We start from the raw sequence: 15,610 nt of genomic DNA on the forward strand, positions 1-15,610 counted from the left end.
TTCCAAGTGGATAAATCCTGATATTCAGAATAAGTAATTCTGTCTTCACACAAAGAAACGGGGGGAGAACTTAAATATATCTTGTATTCATAGTGTGAACTGATGCAACTGGCAGAAAAAAAAGTTACGGACAGAAAGATTCCTGTGTTTTTGTTGTTGTTTATTGTTGTTTGTTTAATTGAAATAGTTAGAATTGATTGGGCTAAGTTGTTGGTTTTCATTCTTTTTTTCATTCTCATTTTTTTCAGGTGCTCATGTACAGCAGGGTGGACAGGGCCAGACTGCAGTGTAGACATAAATGAATGTGATTCTGAGCCATGCTTGAATGGAGCAACCTGCTATGAATCTGTTAAGCAGGGACAGTTTGTATGCATTTGTCCTCCATTTTATACTGGTGACTTTTGCCATCAGCGCTTCAGTCCCTGTGAGCTGCCTTACAATCCTTGCATAAACAACTCAACGTGCTTGGCACAAGTCAATGGAAATCCATTGTGCATTTGCAAAACAGGTAAGAACTGGTGTAGTTAATGTTTTCTACTGTGTGCTGCAGAGTAGTTGAAGATACATGTTGAATTTAATGCTATCTTCAATGAAAGCAACAAGAATGTCTGTCTTTCAAAGCACATACAGCCTTCATGAATTACAGCGGGTTTATCAGTTACGATGAAAGACTGGTAATACAGATGTCGGTTTGCCTAATATTAATTTCTTATATTGCAATAGTTACTAAATCTATGGCTGTTCAGATTCCAGCATTCAGAATTACTATTTTTGAGTCAATTGTTACAAAAACATAGAGATAGACATCAGCCTGGACAGCAAAGCTGACAGACTAAATTGACCAAACAGGCAGAAATAGAATACATGCATATTGTTAAAAGTACAGAAATTGGGCCAAGTTGGAAATGCAGTCTCTTCCTGCTGAGCTGTCAGGAAGGCCTAGGACATCAGGGGAGTAATCTTCCTCTTACTGATGGAAAAAAGCAGATTGCTGTCTGTCTTCCCGTGCAACAAGTAAAATCACAACAGGCACTTAAAGCTTTCCTGGGCCATGGCTTGAAAACCACAATTTCTCCATCAGTGTACAAGAACTTGTAAGGTGGAACGGAGCAACAGTTTAACTGCAAAACATCTCTATAAAATTCAGCATAGGAATTGAAGAACACATTAGCTAATTAAAGCTGCAGTGAAAGCGCTACTGAATTTGGAACTTAGGTAGGATTTTGAAGTCATAGCTTTTATACATAAAAATGGTGGAGGTATAGGGGTGTCTTAAGGGCCAAAGATAGCAAAACAGTCATTTCAGTGTACACCACAATAGTATTACTCATCTTACTGTTTACTGGGTTGCAAAGATACAGAGATAAGATGTAGAAGTCAGCATTATTTATAGCTTAGGATCTTTATTACTAAGGTTACTGTGAATTACTGAGTTAAAAAAGTCATTGTGAAGGTATGTGAGCTGCTTATTGAGTGCTATTATGATATTGAACTTCATGACAACAATAGAAAAAAGCTTTTAATACAGTGTGTTTGATTCTGAAGCCTTTTTCAGAAATTATCTGTAAAGAGTTCAAACCTTTTCTTAACATCCACCAGAAAAGTCTTTCAAAAGATATTTGTGCATAGTTTCTCAAGAATACAAAAACCTTGCAGCCAAGATTCTGAAGGAACTTTGAAGGAATCTTCAAGGGTTCTTGAAACTTGCAGCTAGGAATATTAACAAATCTTCAGGGAAGTAGCAGAAGAGTAAAGTGCATAGCTAACAAATCTTGGAAAGCTGAAAATACCTCAGTATTGAAAAGGGGTAAAAGGCATAATTCATGAAACGAGTTAGTCATTCGTGCCCCAAAAAAAAAGCAGACACTTATTAAGGACTATCAAAACAGGAAGTATAGTAAAATATAAAAATCTAATTGAAGGCATTTTATGGAGATAGATTTTCTCAGTTGTCTTCTTTTCTTACCCAGTTTTTGTCTGCCACGTGTATCACTTTCTCTCCCAATCAGCCTGTCACGATTACAGACCAGATTACAAAGGGTAATCACAACTGACATAGTTGGAATATTCCAAGATACCTGACTTAGTACCAAATGACATATTGATTAAACAACTTGCATGATATGTAGTTAACAGTCCAGTCATTAGGTGTTTTGACTCTGGTTTATCAAGAGTTGCAAAATGCAGCTGTATATGGAAAGATCTAAATGAACAACGTGGTTGTTCATACAACTTCCATAGAATAAAAAAAAGCTATTTAATATTTGTGTCAACTGACGAGACAATTTCATAAATATAGTAAATGTGCACTGTATTAACCTTCTGTGGTGATGTTTCGGTAGTGCAGGGGCTGCAGGGATGGCCTCTGTGAGCAGAGCCCAGCAGCTGCCCCATGTTAGATCAGAGCCAGCTCCAGCTGGTTCCAAAAGGGACCCACTGTCAGCCAGAGCCAGGCCAGGGAGCGATGCTGGGTGGGCCTCTGGGAGTGTGGACTGAAGAAAGGGGAAAAAAAAGCAGCAGGAAGAGAGGAGTGAGAAGCAGCCCTGCAGCCCCCAAGGTCAGTGCAGCAGGAGGGCAGGAGGTGCTCCAGGCACGCAGCAGCAGTTCCCCTGCGGCCTGTGGAGAGGCCCCTGGTGGAGCAGGCTGTCCCCCTGCAGCCCATGGGTCCCACACGGAGCAGATCTCCACGCTGCAGCCCGTGGAGGAGCCCCCGGTGGAGGAGGGGCAGAGAGTGACCGTGAAGGAGCGGCAGAGATGAAGTGTGCGTTACGGACTGACTGCAGTCTCCATTCCCTGTTCCCCTGCCCTGCGCGGGGTGTGGAGGTGGAAGAGGGTGAATGGGGAGGAACATGTTTTTAGTTTGTTTTTAGTTTCTTACTCTTCTAGTCTTAGTAGCAAAAGGCAACAAATTACATAAATCTTCATTATGCTGAGTCTGTTTTTCCTGTGACGGTAATTGGTGTGTAGTCTTCCTGTCCTTATCTCAACCTATGAGTTTTTTTTTCATTGTATTTTCTCCTTCTGTTCTGGTGAGGTGGGGGAATGGGAGCAGTGTGGTGGTGCTTAGCTACCCATTGGTGTTAAACCACCACATGCATATGAAACAAACATTGGTTCAGCTGATGGTGAAGTGGGCTGCTTGAGAGAGTTGCTTGATATAATACTCAAACAATGAGTCAAACAATATAATAAGTATTTTGATGCAGTATGAAGTACTGTATCTAAAAATTGAAAGACTTCATAGCTGCGTATTATGATTATTATATCTGTGCTGCTTGCAAACATTGGTTCGTAAGTGTTTCACAATGAGAAGACAACTACAATCCATGATTCTTTGCTGATGTGTAAATCAGTGGAGAGCTTATAGAGAAAGAATGCAGTTTGTCCTTTCTGTTGCCTCTGAAGGTAAATTTTGTGGTATTTCTCTGAAATGGATTAAGGAAATGAACATGACCATAATAATAACAGCAGATGTGTAGCTACACTGTGTGTTGCAGATCACACGGAGTTGAGACACACTAGCCATTCCCAGTATTTCAGAGAAGCCGAAGGAGCAATGGGGTCTATCCCAACTTAAGTAACAAGTTTTAATGCTTCATCCGTTGATAGTGTTGGCAAAACTACCACAGGACGTTGGAATTTCTGTAAAAATTAAAGTGAATAACTACTTTGTGAAAAAGATCCTATTTGAAAATTCTATAATACCAATGAGATTCTGTTCCTATCTTACTTCAGTTTCCCAAATGTCATAGGAAAAATAATGTAAAATATATTTGGCAAGTAAAAACCATTTATTTGTCATTACAATGACATTCATCTACTCCTTATGGCTAGACCCATGGAGGGGCGGGGGAGAGAGAAGAAAGAAAAAACACTTGATTGTCCATCCCTGTTAAGATAATTTCTTAAACTCAATATTGGAAATTTTGAGAAGGTATCTAATGCAATTCTGTATTCCAGAGTGGCAGTGCGTGCCATTTGCTCTTCCCTATTGATTAGATGCAGCTTTTCATTTAGAAGTTCAGAGTAGTTTGAACCGAGTTCAGAAAGCTTTCAGGTTTTCCATATAAAAAGCGTTAAGGTCAAAAATTGCATTTTTAATGTGTCACCCAGGTTTGAGATGTGGAAAAGCTACCTGTTTAAGTATATGGCTGGAGAGCTGCAACAAATCATTTACATGTGCTGTTGATTTATAGTTCAGATCCAAAGTTTGACTGATTTGCACTAGCAAAGGCAGAAAGTACTTGCATTTAAATGTGCATATTACTTTCCTACACATAATACTAAATATTGTTACAGTAACAGTACCTTACAGCAGCATGCATATTTTCAGGCTTTTAAGTAATGTGCTGCTTTACAAAATAGTTTCCTTAAAATAAAAAGGATTGTGTTTTGTAATTCAAATGAATGAAATATATTTGCCGTATAAACTACAAATTAAGTCTTCTAGTATATTTTGTTGGCTCCACTAAGTGAATGCTTATTTATTTACTGCAAGTTTCTTTGTAACTTAAATGTTAGATTCAGTAGTATGTCTGACATTTTAAACATTTTAAGTCAGTTTAAATGGAAAACACGTCTGTTTCCCCCCCTCCCCCCCATGTGAAATAATCTGGAAACATCTACATTACTGAAAAAATTGCAGCCATACATTGATCTTAGTTTAAGTCTTCCAGAAGATCCTGGATGTGTGGCAGCATTTGTAAGTTATACAAAATTTACTAATGTGTTACACTGCACTTCAAATCATGTTTGACTGTCATGTAAAATACAAGAACTACATGGTCCATGCGTGTTAGACCCATGAGGTCTCTCATAGTTTTAACAGCACTGTGTAAATGAATGACGAGGGTAACTCTCTCCTTAAGCCAACTCCTTTTACATGTGAGCATTTAAACTATTCTTTTGGATCCAAAAGCAGTGTGATTGGTTGCTGTCCAAATGTATTTGTACACGTTGTACAGGTATTTTGATCCTAACATAATAGTACATATTTTGAGGTTTGACCCCTATTGTTTGTACAAGCAATGTGCACAGTTGTATTTATTTTCATAATTTTCTCTGAGAACATACATCAGCAGTGAATTAAAATTGGCTTATTAACCAATATGCTTTCATTGAAACATTCTTTTATCAGACTTTATACTACACCACAGGCATACAGAAATTATGTATAAAACACTGATATTTTTGTGTCCTTTTAAGAAGATTTGCGTGTTTCTGCTAAACAGTTATAGTTGAAAGCAAAAGGTTTTTGCTGAAATCTGTAAAAATTGCCAGCATGGCTAAAGTTGTTTAGTGTTGCCGCATGAATTCAGAAGTTGGTGCTTTTAAATTGTAGCTCAAAACATGTCATCTAAATAGTTCGGTGTCTTTTATGATTAACATGTATCATTAAGAAAAATGAGATGGACTTTTTAAAAAAAAAAAAGCTAATTTATTTCAGTTACAAAAAGATAATATTCAATATTAGATTGAACACAGCTTTTATTTCATAATGTAGTAAATAACTGGTTAAATTATGCAATGAAGCCAGTATTTTTCTCCATTTGTAGGAATAGTAGGTAAAATACCATGCCTGCTCTATGTTTATTTCATTTATGTCTTTCCAAGGTAGCTATATTTTGCCATGGGCTGGAATAGTGTGTACTACTGCAATCAAAAATGTGTCTAAATGGTGCTTTATGTTTTCACTTCAGTATTATTTACCTCAAAAAGACTATAAAACATCCATAACCAATTGGGGTGTCAGGTGGAAGCAGAATGATGAATGCCCTCCATTTTCCTTTTTATGTATTTTAATGACAGCTGTGGTATTTTAGAAGGAGATGCTTGCTCAGATATTACCGAGTATCACAAAAGAATAAGAAGCTGTTCCATATAAGATCATAATGAATTATATTTTTTCTTCATGTAAGTAGTAGAACCAGCTAAATGTTTTTTCTCAACTACTGACTGCTTTGGATAAATTTGGTCTCTCTTAACCTTTATTATGCTCTAGATTTTTGAATTAGCTTTTCATTTCTGATATTGTCCTGCACGCCCCAAGAAAGCCTTTTAAGTCCTTTAAAACCGGTTGCATTTCACAGTATCCAGGAGCTACATCCAAATGTGTTCTTTCTGGTTCATTGAAGGCTTCTTTTAGTCTCTGGAGATGAACCGATTGAAGCTAATGAATAAAATAATTGGAGAAACTTCCTTTAGGATGGCATCCACTTGCTGCACTTGATGTGCACTTGATGTGCAGCATGTGAGGGAGGGAGCAGTGAGGGCTGGCTGCTCTACAAGCAGGATTGAGCCAGGAGTCGAACCAAGCATGCCAGGGCAGGAACCTCACCATCGAGGATCTCATCTTGACAATACGTGAGTCAGGTGAGCAGGGCAGGACTGAATCCAGTATCCAGGGTCAGCCTAGGTGCCAGATCACCAGTCAAATATGTAGCAGTGGAGCGGGCGCAAGGTCCAGCCAGGGAGCAGATCAGCAAGGGGAGCGAGCCAGGGATCAGCCAGGGAGCAAGAGTCAGGAAGCAGAACTGGTACATGGTCACAGGCATAGCTGCAACACAGCTCAAAGGGCAGAGAGCCTCAGCTGAAGTGCTCCCGTGAGAAGGAGTAGTTGATGTTTTCCTCGGCTCTTTCTTCAGCAGCTTCTACAGTGGCTGAGTTTTCTCAAGCCTGACGCGTGCATTAACAAAATTGATCCTGAGCTCAGATAACTCAACTCCCAAGAAGATCCATGACCTTTATATTCAAATCGTGTAGTGGAATTCACTCATTCATAGTTAATACAATCTATTTTTTCAGGATTTGAAGGTACTTACTGTGAAGTTAACAGTGATGAGTGCATCTCCCATCCCTGCCAGAATGAAGGTCTCTGTGTGGACGGGGTTAACAGTTACAGGTGAGGAAAATTATTTGAGCAACAGATACTCAGTATGATAAATTGCTAGTTAGCTTTTAGCTATTCTTTTCATCCTTTGCCTGTATTATGTTTGCCGCCCTTCGGTGCTATAATGTGTCCTTATTTTGTTACGGGTTTGACACATTACATGTTACGTTACATTCAGAATCTTGTGGTCAAAAAGGGACATGTCATATGTATGGACCCAATAATTTATTGTTAGGCTAATTAAAATCTTAACAACCTATTCACGTATTAAAACAGCTATTATTGATCCAGTTACAAACATACTAATACTTATGTCCATATTAATACAAAAGAGCTTCATAAAGCTATAGTTAAAATTGTTAGGTAAGAAATTACAATTATCTACAATTATCTAGCCCTTGTGTCTGTTGTTACGAGCATCCTCACAAAGTCTGTCTGGGTTCTGGGGTCAGTGATTTCAATCTCTCTCAAGAAGAACTGGCAGCGTTTTCGCAAGTGACCTGCATTTGGAAGTGTCTCCTAGGTGGATGTTTCATGGTTTTCAGTCTTGTACCTGCTTGGAGCTGTGTTTCATTATCATGATTTGCTTCCTTTGCACTGCTTACGAGCTTCTGCAGCCCCCATGGACACAAGGGGCTACTGTTCGCAACACCATGCTTGTCCCAGTGTGTCACACCCTCTCTGTAGGTGCCAATCCCAGATCTGATACTAAAGCAAGGGGAGGCATCAGTCAGTTGGCTCCAGGGTAGGTCTCAAAACAAACAAAAACCACCTCAGGTCAAGACAAGCCCTGAGCCCCTGCACAGCTGGGTCAGCACAAAATCTGTGGCTTCAACTAATAATAGTAAAAATATTATTTCCTAGGCTGAACCCACTGTACTTAGGAAGTTTGTTGAAATACAGAATTTTCTAATGATCATAAAAAAAGAAAAAAAAAAAAAGGAACGTTTTGATTTGTACCTCCCAAAATATGCCACATATTTTTCAGGAGTCTTTTTATGATAAACTGAAAAGTAAAATGATGACATCCTCTTTGCTAGGTGCTCCTGCCAGCATGGCTTTACTGGGACACTTTGTGAGGTGGAGATTAATGAATGCTTATCAGAACCCTGCAAAAACAATGGAACTTGCCTTGATCTCATTAACAGGTTAGTTACTACAGATAAATGAAATTTAAAAAAAAAAAAAATTATGTGAAGTGTACTTCACTCTATTGAGGTTTGGAAGGGGCCTTCAGCAGCCGACACAGATTCTCTATTAAAATGGGGTCAGCAAATGTTGCTGACCCAGCTACTTGTTTCTTATGTGATCTGAGAGGAAAGTGGAAGGGAAGTCGTTGGCACAATTTGTTCTTTTCCTCCTTTTTCTTGAATTTGGAATAAAAGTGAAATAGAAGAATTGAACTTCAGCTAGATTGCTTTCTCTCTCTTTTCAGTTCCCAACAATGAAGTTTTCTAAGGTAAATGTTTACTAATAATGTTAAGTATAAATAAGAAAAAAAATACTGTATCTTGTGTTTGTATCCACAACACTACAGTTTTTCAGAGACTTCTGACAAAATGTTATCCCATATGTAACTTCCTGTAGGTTCAGCTGAAATTTTTGAGCACAATTTTCCTACTAATTAAAAAAAAAAAAAAAAGCCAACACAGTAAATTGTTTAGAAACATGGAAAAGAGAGGAGTCTGTTAATTATATTAATATGGATGGTGACTAGGGACCGCAGTTTGACATCAGAACATACCTATAGCTTCAGAATATTAGAATAGGTGATGTCGCTTGCTTGCGTTGAGTTACCCAATTTTCTCTTTTGTGAAGATTCCTCTGTAATTGTGCACCTGGATACTATGGGTCTCTGTGTGAGATGGATGTAAATGAGTGTGAAACTTTGCCTTGTTTGCATGGAGGAAGCTGCATCAACAGGCTTGGAGGCTATCAGTGTGATTGTTCTCCTGGATTCACAGGTATGGTACATTCTCTACCACAGTGGAGAGGGCTATTTCACAGGTTTTACTTGTTTTTATTTTCATAGCAATGGCATCAACTAAATCAAGGAAAAGGACACAGGATCTTTTGCTTATTGTAGGATAAATCAATATTAACTCAAACAGGACGTTGATCCAATTCTTGCTAAGTAGGTCAAGGTGTTACTTAAATTAAGTGTTGATTTATAGTTTCTTTACTCACTCATACATTATGCTGAAACACATTTAAAGGAGATTGTATAGTGCAAAGTAAATCATTGTTTTCTGAAATCAACTGAGAAAAAGTATTACCATAGATACAAAGTAAATTTTACAAACACAATAAAATGCTACCTTGTCATCTAGATTTGCACATAACCATAGTAACGCTTTGACTTTGCTGACCTGTTGGGCTGACCGTGTTGCTATTAGTGTTAATCTTTACATTTTTACAGCACTAATGACAAAATATTTAATGGGTAGAGATGTACTAAAATTTCTCTAAAACGATGCTGACATTTACTTAAATGCTTTATATGTAGCAGAACAATTCATGCTTAATGTTTTGATGTATTCAGTTTAAGCAACCTAAATACACTTGGGGTCATATGATTGTGCTTGAAGAAGTGGTTATAGTTTTCTGCCTCAAGTTGCATGATTTCTGCATATTTTTTTTCATACACATTCCAGTCTGTGATGAATATCACATAAGTTCAGAAGACTAGGAAGGATTCTGTTGGCATCCCCTTAACTGAGAAGAATGTAGTTTGTCTACAGAGTGAAGTACAGTTCAGAAAATACCAGTATGGTTGTATAACCTTCCATTTGTCACAGACTTTAGTGCATGTATCACTTGTACAGTATTCTTCACATTTTTCATGACATTTCAGCAAAGTTTAGGAAAATCTGTATAATTCTCTTGCCTAAAACTTTAAAAGCATTTTTCCCAGAATATTCTCGGCAGAAAGCGCTGTGTTCTGAATAATAATACTTCTTGGGTATCAAAAACACTTTGGTTCATTAGTGGTGCAGTGATGCAGTGGTGCCAGTGGTCCTGCAGACGTAAAATTTTAACTACTAGATTTTAAACAATTGTCTTCAGCTTTACGTGTATATTTCTGTAAGAATTTCCAGTTGTATTCATAAAAAACATCTGTACTTGAATGGCTTATGAGACTCCAAGTTGAAAAGGAACATGCAATCTGCAAGTATTTTCTTTCAATGGTTTTTCATTATTTGACTAAGAAGGTTGACTTGAGTTCATTTCTCTTACACACTTACCCTGGAAGGATAGGTGTTTTTCATTTTGTTTTTATATCAGCTATCATAGTTGTTTTCTATTACAAGTAGTCATCTGCTACAAATGCGATATTCTTCAGTATATTAATAAGGATAGTTGTTTGTTATCTAGTGTTAGTTATTTACTGATAAGGGCAATGTGATATCCTGGTGACTATTACTCAAAAATTAGTGATAGATTGCCCATCACTTCATTGCAGTGAGTGCTTTTTTCACGCTTAAAGTGCAACGTAGTGGACATCCGCTATGGAATGTACCAGTTGGACAAGAGTCAAAGAGTAATTCATCCAATACAAAGTGTTGGGGGTATTGGTTGCTTTTAGAAACCTGACGCATAATAAGGGTTAAAGAAAAAGTTGCAAAGCTGTGTGTGCAGCATCTTCATGTCTTGGTGAAAGCAAACATAATCTTGAAAAAGTTTAAAGCGTGGGTGAAAAGTAGTTTGATTTCAAAGCAAGGTCTTTCAGAGCAAGACATCGCTCTTCAGAATTATGAAGAAAACTTCAGTAAAATTAGATGGTATGAGTCAGTCTGTTGGGAATATTCCACTTCAATATGCTGTGCAGTTGGATGAGTATCATTGAGTATTTTAAGGCTCTGACAGCATACTAACATTGGAAGTTTTCCTTATGTGCTTCAAACATTGCCACCTACCTTGTTTACTAATTATAAAACTGAGTAATACCCAAATAATAGTATGGACAATTGGATTTCTACCTAACACTGATACTTAGTCAAACAGATGAACCCCTCACCTTTTCCATTGTTTTTAAGTAATGTAATAGTATCACTTCTAATGAAGATAATACTGTCTCATTTTTTTTATTATAAAGTTGTTCTTGTCATTCTGTTAGCTCGGCCGTATAATTCCTTAGGACTTAGCACCCAGGACACATCACATTTCCAAAAAATGGAGTACATAGGGATGGTTAGTACTGGAAAGAAGAGCAGTAGAGGGTGTAATTTTAGATCCAGAAGGAGTAAATTCAAGCTTAACAATAGTTATATTGTTTAATCTTGCTCAAAAATGTATCAAATGTCATATAATTTACTACACCTAGTGATGAGATCAGATTACAGATAATGAAATGCAGTATTTGTACGTTAATTTTTTCTTCTGTGGAGGATACATGCCTTCTAAAATTTTTGTTTTGTACAGTTTCTAAAATGTGAAATGATTACAAAATATTCCTATTATTTACACTGAAACAGATACTGCAGAAAAATACTTTCAGTGTCACTGTGAACAAAGAGCATGTGTTAAGTGTATGTTTCCCTGACAAACATACAAAATTGTAAAGTAGTTCACTGGTTGTTTTGAGATTTTAGAAACTTAGTCATTACAATAATACATCAAATGGGTTAGGCCAAATTATGTTACTTTATTTCACTTTGTTTATAGAAACTTATTCTAAAAATACAGTCTTTCATCAGACATTTTGAATGTTTTTTTCTGGTCATAATGTAACTTAATGTCTTAAGGCAGTCTTTAAACACTGATCTCTACTGTGTAGGCTCTAGAATTTTGATAGCTAATGTATTACTTAAAATTATGCGTTTTCTGTAAATTTACCTGATTTTTTATTCATTTTACATTTTTCAACATCTTATTTCATTTTAAATAGCTGTTTAACAAAAATATTGTAAAAATATTTTATTAATATTAAAACATTTTTCTGAGCACTGTTAAGATCTGCTGTCGTGCAGCTCATGTAGACTTTTACGAAAAGTTATCACAGTTGAGATGACAAGTGCACAGATGTATCCTTTGTGTCAGGATTTAAGTGGCAGCAACAACGGTCTTCTTAACCTGTAGAGAGATTGCCCCAGAAAATAAAAGTAAGAGATCTAGGCATTCAAGAAACCTTTTTTTTTTCCCCTGGTGAGAAAGGGAAAGTCATAAGTGACTTAATACAGCAGTGCTATATTAGAAGGAGGAGAAAAGTAACAAAAGCATAATATAAAATAATCAACAATTTTTTATACCTGCTAGAGATAACTGCATTCCCTCTTCTGCATTATCCCTTCATACGTTTAGTCATCCTCAATCACACTGTTGAGCAAGGCTACATCAAAGCAGCAGATGACCTAGTAATACGAACGTTCTGTCTCCAGCTCAGCCCTTCTTGCCTTTTTTTTTTTTAATTTGCTTTGGCTGGCCAGTGTTACTCCATGAAAGTGGCTGCTGTTTTTGTACTTATATGTGCTCTTCAGCAACTGTTTATATAGGATATACATCGTCTTTGTTTCTGAAAATGACCTTTGTGAACAGACACGTGTTCTTTCAGATCAGTGACTTCAGCATGCTAAAGCTACATCCTGTCTCCTTACATTAGTGTGACCACTCGCTTCCAAGCACACACAAGCTATTAGTTTTTCCCAGTTTTACAAATACTGTTGCAATATATCTGTCCCTTCAATTCATAGTAAAACTACTTTTAACTTTCCTGACATAATGAAGCATGAATGGCAAGAATCAGTTTTAGAAAAAAGTGCTTAAATTTATGTGTCTTTGCATCAAGAATATGCTGTCTGTCTAAGCTCCCAGTATCATCAGCAGAGAGATAGTACAGTCACAGGATTCTAGCAGCCTGTTCAGCTGTCAGATCCTGACATCAAGATTTAGTTGTCTAAACACAGTTGTCTTATACTATTTTACACTTCCCCCAGCATATTCTATCTTGTCTCTAGCTGACCCTCCAGAAGGTCATGGGTTTTAAATAGTAACTACAGGACTTGCACTATTTTATTGGATCCCAGAGGCCTTCTCGTATGATGTGGTAAACCAACTTAGGTGACTTAATCCTTCCCTGAGTGCCTTTAGCGTTGACGGAATCAATCTCTGAAGTTCTCATGATTATTTTTATTTAATCTCTGCAGACTATATTGTGGATTTAGACACTCAGCTCATATGTAGATATTAGGTGTCTTCATATAAAACTAAAGAGAGAACTAAAAGTGTTTCATTCTACTTGTTGGGCTCTTTTCTCTCCCAGATGCCATTTGAATGCCTTTCCCTTTGGGGGCTTCCATCGTCTGAGACTGTCTGGATAGTCTTTGAAGACTCAGACTCAATTTACACTCTTGATTTATGCAGACAGGAATGGGAAGATGCAAATATAATTGAGCTACGAACAGAGTTAGGACAACTGAAAGTATTTGAAAAACTGATCAGTATAGTTGGTCTGAGTCTGGCCAAAATATTAGAGGTACCAATGCAAGCAAAAGCATTTTGTCAACTTATTTTTTTCAAATAAAAATAAACAGTTGATTTCTCATTTGAAAATTGTGCTTTCTTTAAGAAAATAGCAAAACCAAAAATTATGAAGTTAAAGGAATCCTCTACTACAGGTTAAAAAAAGACAAGTAAATTCTCTATTAGTTTTTCAGCTGAAAAAAATACTGCTTGAGTCATACTCAATTCACTACATATATAAGGACTACAGTGAAAAAATATTCACTTGCATTGTTCTACAAATAATCTATGGTAAAGATATTTCTCTAGCCTCTACACTTGTGCATTAAATATTGTGCCATGTTCATACTAAAAGTAGTAGGTTACTTAGTAAGTGAATTATTCAAAAGAACAAGTAGAACTGAGAGTAGAATTAATACATTGACACTTGCTGTTCAACAAATTTAGATTAAAAAAAATAATATGGAAAAATGATCAGTGCTATTTTCCATTTTGCTGGAAGGTTATAGTTATTCTCATTTTATAAAATAGTTATTTTCATTAGATAAACATATTTATCGCAGAATCACAGGACCATTTAGGTCGGATGGGATCCCTTGAGATCATCTAGTCCTATGCACTTCTCAAGCAAAGTCAGCTAAAGCAGATTGTCTGGGACTGTGTCTGCTTGGATTCTGAAGATCTCCAAGTACGGAGATTCAACAGCCTCTCTGGGCAACCTGTTCCGTGCTCAGTCACCCTCGCAACAAAGATACGGTACCTTAAGTTCTATCAGAACGTACGGTGTTGCAGTTAGTGCCCCTTGCTTCTTGCCCTGTCTGTGGATGCTACTGAGAAGAGTCCGTCTGCCTCTTCTTCATCCCTCTCCCATCAGGTATTTGTACACATTGGTAAGATCCCTTTGAGATTTCTCTTCTCCAGGCTCAACAGGCCAAGCTCTCTCAGCCTCTCCTCGTATGAAAGAAGCTCCAGTCCCTTAATCATCTTTGTGACACTGCTCTGGAGTTGCTCCAGTAAGTCCCTGCCTTTCTCGTTCTGGGGAGCCTAGAACTGGACTCCATATGGAGTAGAGAGGAAGAATCACCTCCTTCCACCTGCTGGCAAAAATCTTCTTCATGCAGGCCAGGATACTGCTGGCTTTTTTTGTTGCAGAGATGCACTGATGATTCATGATTAGCTTGTTGTCCTCTAGGACTGTACAGTGTTCTGTGAAGAGACTTTCCATCTGGTTTTCCTGCAGAGTGTACTGGTTCACGTGGCTGTTCTTTCCCAGGTACAGGAATTTGCATTTCTCCTTGTTCAATTCTTTGAGAGTCCTCTCAGTCCTGTCCTGGGTCTGTAAAGGTACCTTTGAAGGGCAAACCAGCCAACTGCAATTGTTGAGGGTGCACTCCATTAAACGGTCTTAAGTCAGTAAAGATGTTAAACAGTACTGGAGCTAGTATCAAACTCTGGGATACCCCACTAGTGACTGGCATCTGGATCGACTTTGTGCCACTGATCACAAACAAGTGGGTTTTTAATCCACCTCATTGGGCACTTGTCTATATTGATGCTACGGGAGACAATGTTGGAAGCCTTAATAAAATTGAGATAGACAACAGCCACTTCTCTCCCTTCATTCACTAAGACAGCCTTCTGTGGAGATGACTGTCAGGTTGGCCAAGCATGACTTCCCCTTTGTTAATTCATGTTTATTGCTGAGCTTGACATTGTATGGTATGCAATATCCCTTTGGTCAGTTTGAGTCAACTGTTGCCTCCCAGCCTCTTGCCCACCACTGGCACTGGCTTCTCCAGTGGATATACATTTTGAGGATCGTGTTTTGGGTTTTGATACTTAAAAGGGAAATCAAAGGAATATCAAAGGAATATGAAAGGCTGTTGCACAAATTTCGTGATGGCTTGACAGGTTAATAAACCTTTGTTACAGAATCTGAAGATACAGTGCAGACGAGAGAAACTCCTGTTACTCTTCGTGAAATTATATGGAACATAATCACCAATTTAAAATTATAAGCACAATAATGAAATATAACCAATGAGTATAGCTATATCTTCATTATCACAAATCAATTAATGGGATGTTGCATTCTGAGTGTGCATTGCTACATAATTACGTTAACAAAGAGAAATACAAGAAAAAACTACATATATATATATTCCACATTGATATTAAAAACAAGCCTGTTAACTAAAACATTAATATTACTCTCGCTTCAGCTGTGAAATATGACAAAGTAATAGGAATAAGTAATTAAAC

The 15,610-nt window shown here is 37.4% G+C and overlaps 1 protein-coding gene across 1 annotated transcript in view; it reads left to right on the forward strand.

The window, feature by feature from the left end:
* EYS (eyes shut homolog) overlaps positions 1–15,610 on the forward strand; it is a 959,435-nt gene that overhangs the window by 466,758 nt on the left and 477,067 nt on the right. The window contains exons 24-27 of the mRNA XM_080584128.1: positions 249–508; positions 6,805–6,901; positions 7,930–8,037; positions 8,708–8,853. Coding sequence (XP_080440254.1) covers positions 249–508; positions 6,805–6,901; positions 7,930–8,037; positions 8,708–8,853 — 611 coding nt within the window. The remainder of the gene's footprint in view (positions 1–248; positions 509–6,804; positions 6,902–7,929; positions 8,038–8,707; positions 8,854–15,610) is intronic.

Source organism: Anser brachyrhynchus (assembly GCF_964034855.1).
Source record: "Anser brachyrhynchus genome assembly, chromosome: 3".
Taxonomy (NCBI): Eukaryota; Metazoa; Chordata; class Aves; order Anseriformes; family Anatidae; genus Anser; species Anser brachyrhynchus.